At 29.9% G+C, this 5,452-nt stretch overlaps 1 protein-coding gene across 1 annotated transcript; it reads right to left on the reverse strand.

Annotated features, from left to right (window-relative positions):
• Positions 1-774: 774 nt before the first annotated feature.
• Positions 775-1,095, reverse strand: LOC101506800 (uncharacterized). Its single transcript, XM_004509668.3, has one exon. The coding sequence runs from the start codon at positions 1,093-1,095 to the stop codon at positions 775-777; it is 321 nt and encodes a 106-aa protein (XP_004509725.1).
• Positions 1,096-5,452: the final 4,357 nt, after the last annotated feature.

Here is a 5,452-nt window from a genome sequence, read left to right on the forward strand (position 1 = left end):
AGTTGTGTCTCAAGTGCAAATTAACTTAAACACCATATTATCAGTTGAGCAAACAACAACCAAACAAGTAACAACTAATTAGTTGATTACACAACTAGTCAATTAAGCACTGAATTTTGCACCACGCCAACATGATTTGATGATCGGCTGTAACTAAGTTAGAAATTTGTTGCAATTCACTTAGTGTCCCTAAATGAGTTTGATTTCGATATGAATCGAACCACTACGTTGTAATCTTATACACATTTATTCCAATACCAGGTGTCACCAAGCCAACCCATTTGGGTTTTTTTCTTTTTTTTTGACAAGAACCTATTTGGGTCTTCAAAGTTAGATTTTTATTGTGTATTAGTTGCGCATTTATTTTAATACTAGTGCATTGATTTTTCAATTAAATAATATAAAATTGAACCTCGAATATCAACAAATCGCAAAGAATCATCCATGGACAAAAGAATAAATCAAATCATCAAAGAAACAACAAAAAAAGGGATTTAGATTAAAATGGTGCAAAAAAACGTGCTGCCCATAATTTGGTAGGCACTTGAAACACCATATGCTATAATGAACTTTCCCAATTTACCCCTCTTTACACCTTCAAACTAACCCAATGCAAAAAAATACCATTAAAATTTGAATTCAAATCTCACCGATATTAAATAGTTCATTTCAACGTCTAACGAAATGGACCCTTACAATATCGAAGAGGATCTAAACCCTTTAATTTTTCATAATAAAATTTTGCGTTGAATTTAATGAGATCTCATCTGATAATCAATAGCATCTAACCCCAATTTTATCTTGTTGTCCAATCAAGTCCTCCAAACACCAATCTCTTCTCATTCCACTGCTCCTTAACAATCTTGGTCCAACATTTCCTTCACTTTGGGTACGACGATGTTCTGTTTTTATCTTATCCACAGCACCACCACTACTTTCACATTGTGGTGGGGATAAATTCCCTGACCAACTTCTATCAATTTGTATTCTCACTTTCCTCGTACAAGTCTTAACTTCGATGATTTCAGGTAAATTTTCTCTTTCAGAATTTTCCCTTTGAAGGGCTTGGCCACAGGTAAGACAATTGAGACTCATTTTTGTGTTTTTGGTGTGCCCCAATCCCAGCTTTTCCCTTAAAAGGGTAAAGCTTTTGGAGGGGAAGGAAAATATGTGCTTTTAAATTTTATATATTAATTAAAACAGATCAAATTGGAGATGACACGTTGGATTTTTTTATTGGAAGAAAATTAATTAGGGATTTCTATGTATTAAAATTGCAACATAACAACCTGTGTGTTGGTTGGTATGTTCTAGCATGAATTTCGGATCCGAAAAAATAGTTTTGCTATTAATTGATTCCTAATTTCTTTTTGTAGAAAAATTGACTCCTAATTGGGGGTTGTATCATATGGTTATTGGATTTAATGTACTATATGGTTGTTGGATTTAATGTACCATGTGGTGTCTAGGTTCCAAATTGGGATCGAGTTATCATTTTGTTAATGAAACACTTTAATATCAAAAGTGTTTTTCTTTTTTTTACTTAAACAAACTAAAGACATTTCATTAATGATAATGAAGAAAATACAATAAAAAATGTAATAAAAATCAATGTGATGAGCATAAGCGATAGATACTTTAGCTAAAAGTGAAAAACATATATTTTTAGTCCTCTAAATATATCGATTTTATTTTTATGTTAATTTCTTTTAAAAAATTCTTTTGAAATTTAGTCCTTTAAAATTTTTTTTTTATTAATTTTAGTCTCTATTTTTCTTTTATAAAAGTTCACGTCCTATATTTTCAGTAACTTTTTTTGATAACATATTAATGATAAGACTTTAAAATATTATTAGTTTAATAATTTAACTATTTAATATTAAATATTTATTAATTTATCTATAACTTCTAATTAAAGATTAAATTATTAAATTAAAATTTAAATTATTAAATTAAAATTTAAATAGTTAAATTATTAATTTAATGATATTTTAAAGTCTTAATAATTATATATCATTAAAAAAAGTCAATTAGAACATGCAACGTAAACTTTTATAAAATAATAACTAAAATTAGTAATCAAAATTTTATAAGGACTAAAATTGGAAATAATTTTTTTAAGAAATTAAAACTAAAAATTGATATATCTAGAGGGACTAAACATATATTTAGTGATTGATAAATTAAAGAAATGCAAAGAATAAGGGCGTAGCAAGGGTATCTTGGCTAATGAGTTAATTTTAAATCAAATAAGTTTATGAGGATTCAAACCACACTAAAATCTTGTAATGGGCCAACAACGTTTTTTTTAGTTGGGCCGGACAACATCAAATTAATTAGTGAGTCATTTTTTCACAAAATTTTACTATATATACCATCCTTTATTCATGTACCCTAAAATATAAAGAAAAAACTAAAATACCCTTATATATAGTAAAAATGACTATTTTTTTTTTTTTCATTTCAACATTTTCTAAACACACAAGTGAGTGTCAAAAAAAATCATTTTACAAAAAAAAAAAAGTTTTTCCCTATTTCATGTGCAGATTGCTCAAAGGTGTAGTTGCAGTGTCCTATGTGTCATGGTTGTACTTGTTGCTTTATCAATCTGGAGATTGATCTTGCTTGTTTGATCATGATGCATAGCTTCTGCTTTTGTAAAACTTTTTAGAATGGATATTTCTGATACGATCTTATGTACATATATTTGATAACTTTATAATGAATGATGGTTTATTAGCAAATCATAATCGATCTTGTTTTATTTGACTTTTACGAACATGAACGTTCTTGGGTTGATAAAATTGAAGGCTGTGAAGAACGATCTTCGTTTTTCTAGACATCTGTTTTTATTAACCATAATGTTCTTCGACTATCAGAATGATCGTGCTTCTTCCAACATGATCTTATGTAGATATGTTTAATACATTTCTTTAAGTAATACACTCAAAATCACTTTTTAGAATCATAATTAGATATTTAATTAACTTTGTTTAATTATCATCAAAACATCAATTTAGGATTTTGTCTCAACACCATTATGTTGTTTTGTCTTTCAAACTGAAAAAATTTCTTTGAATACTATGTTTCGCATAAAATTTCTGACAATTTGAGTTAGTATACTCTATCCCATTATTTTTCAGCAAATACTTGATTTTTATGTTCATCAGTTTTTCTACCTCTATTTTCCACACTTTGAACTTGGCAAAAACTATAATTATTTTTGAAAAAATACACCTAAACCTTGCGTGAAAAATCGGTTGTAATAGTCACAAAATACCTAGAAATACTAATAGATGACTCTTTATTAGTCTCCACACATCAGAATGCACACAGTATAAGATTAGCTTTGTGTTGTGCTTCCTAGATTTAAAACAAACACGACACTATTTCCCAAGTATATAATACTTTCACAAATCCAGCTTACAACTGTCGACACCCTTCAGTAAATGTCTCTTATTAATTTTTATCATCCCACACTCATTGAGACGACCCAAATGCATGTGCCATGATTTCTTTGCATCATCATCAGACACAATTGTCGCAACATCACCTACAATGGTACAACCAAACAATTTGTAGATGTTACATGCAATCCTCTTTGCTTTGATCACCAGTTAATCAACCCTTGCTAACCTTCAGAGTGTCCCTATCTTCATCAGATATATATGAGAAACCATTTTTCTGTAGAGTACCTAGGGAGATCATAGTCTTTCTCAATTATGGAATATATCTTTCATCAATCAACGTTCGTACACCACCCTCGGCCATCACAATTTTAATTTGTCTCATTACAATGACAACACATGTTTTATCATCACCCAAATAAACAAAACAAAAATTTCTTGAACTAGATGTGGTAAAGCACTCCTTATGCGTCGTCATGTGATAAGAACAACTAGAGTCAAGAATCCATTCTTCTGCGCACTTGCTAGATGAAACACAAATAATATCTGCATCATTGTCAAAGTCATCAGTTTGAACCACATTCAGAGAACTGGATGAACCTTAATGTTTGTTCGGACAGTCCCTCCTCCAATATCTAATATGTTTGCAACTGAAGCATTATGCTATTTTTCTGTTCTTGGACTTAGACCTCTTATTTCCATAACATGCTTTACCTTTGTTCCTCCCACGATTTTGATCTTTTTTTACATATAGACCTTTGCCTAATGATCTTTCCTCTGCATTATATCTTTTTTGAGAGTGACTGAAGTGCAGCAGTAATATCATCTAGCTTGATAGAGTTTTTACCGTATGTAAGAGTTGTCAATAGGTGATCAAACAAAACTAGTAACGAGATCAACAAAATAATAGCTTTGTCTTCTTCGTCAATCATCATCATAAGCATCACCAAATAAGTGATTATTTTTTTGAAAGAATTGACATGTTATTGTAAATTGTATCATTCCTACATCTTCAACCTATACAATCGTTGTTTTGCGAACATTTTGTTCGTGAGCCTTTTACACCAATACTGACTTTGCAATTTCTCCCAGACATTCTTTGAATATATTAGGTCTAGGATATGATACATCATCTTATTTGATAGACGTAGACAATTTGCCATGCAGTTTTATCCTTCATTTTCGTCCAATCGACTTCTATAATGTTAGCTAGTTTGTCCTCATACAACGCTTGTTAAAGACCTTGTTGTACTAACAAATTCTTAATCCTTCTTTGCCATAATGCAAAGTTGTCCATTTCGTCAAACCTTGCCACCTCAAAATTCGCACTAGAGTTACTTGTTGTCTAATATCAATTGTTAGAATAGTAACACGGTATTAACATAATAAAGAGATAAATCGCAAATAGGAAAATAAGACGTTTGGTTACGAAGTTCAGTCAATGATGTCTATGTATCCAATTATAGAGCAGTTGTAGTTCTTTTTTATTAGATGAATGAATTAAGGGTTTATAACATACAAGTCGTGCTTAAATAGTAATAATAAGATTCATATTACAACAATACACTTGAACCATACCACAAGGAGTTATCACTCTCAAACCCCCCAATTACCCCCACAACAATCAGTTGGACCAAACCATCCACTTAATCCTACCAATGAGCCATACTTTACAAATACTAATTCAAAATTTGTTTCCAAAACTTTCTTTTTCAATCACTACTTTGTATCTTTCTCTTCTATCATCCAAAGTGTCTCTCTCAATCACGCTACCTTCTCTTTTTCCCAATAAATTTCAATATTGCTTTTTCCTATATATTTTTCTTTACACAATGCAATGTCTTAATAACTAATATTGTATTTCATGATTAGTCTAGAGATGGACAACTTTATTTCAATTATTTTATATTTAAATAAAAGTATTGATTAAATTTTATAATTTATTCAACTATTTGGAACAATAGGGTTGATGGCTTTAATTCGATTTTTAAAAGAGAAATTAAAACCAAAATGATTAAATATAGGAAGTTTGGTTTGATTCGTTT

This window comes from Cicer arietinum, chromosome 7 (genome assembly GCF_000331145.2).
Source record: "Cicer arietinum cultivar CDC Frontier isolate Library 1 chromosome 7, Cicar.CDCFrontier_v2.0, whole genome shotgun sequence".
In the NCBI taxonomy this organism is placed as follows: domain Eukaryota; kingdom Viridiplantae; phylum Streptophyta; class Magnoliopsida; order Fabales; family Fabaceae; genus Cicer; species Cicer arietinum.

What these genes read in the sequence shown, in the direction of transcription:
- LOC101506800 (XM_004509668.3), bottom strand. Translation starts at nt 1,095, where the DNA reads ATGAGTCTCAATTGTCTTACCTGTGGCCAAGCCCTTCAAAGGGAAAAT.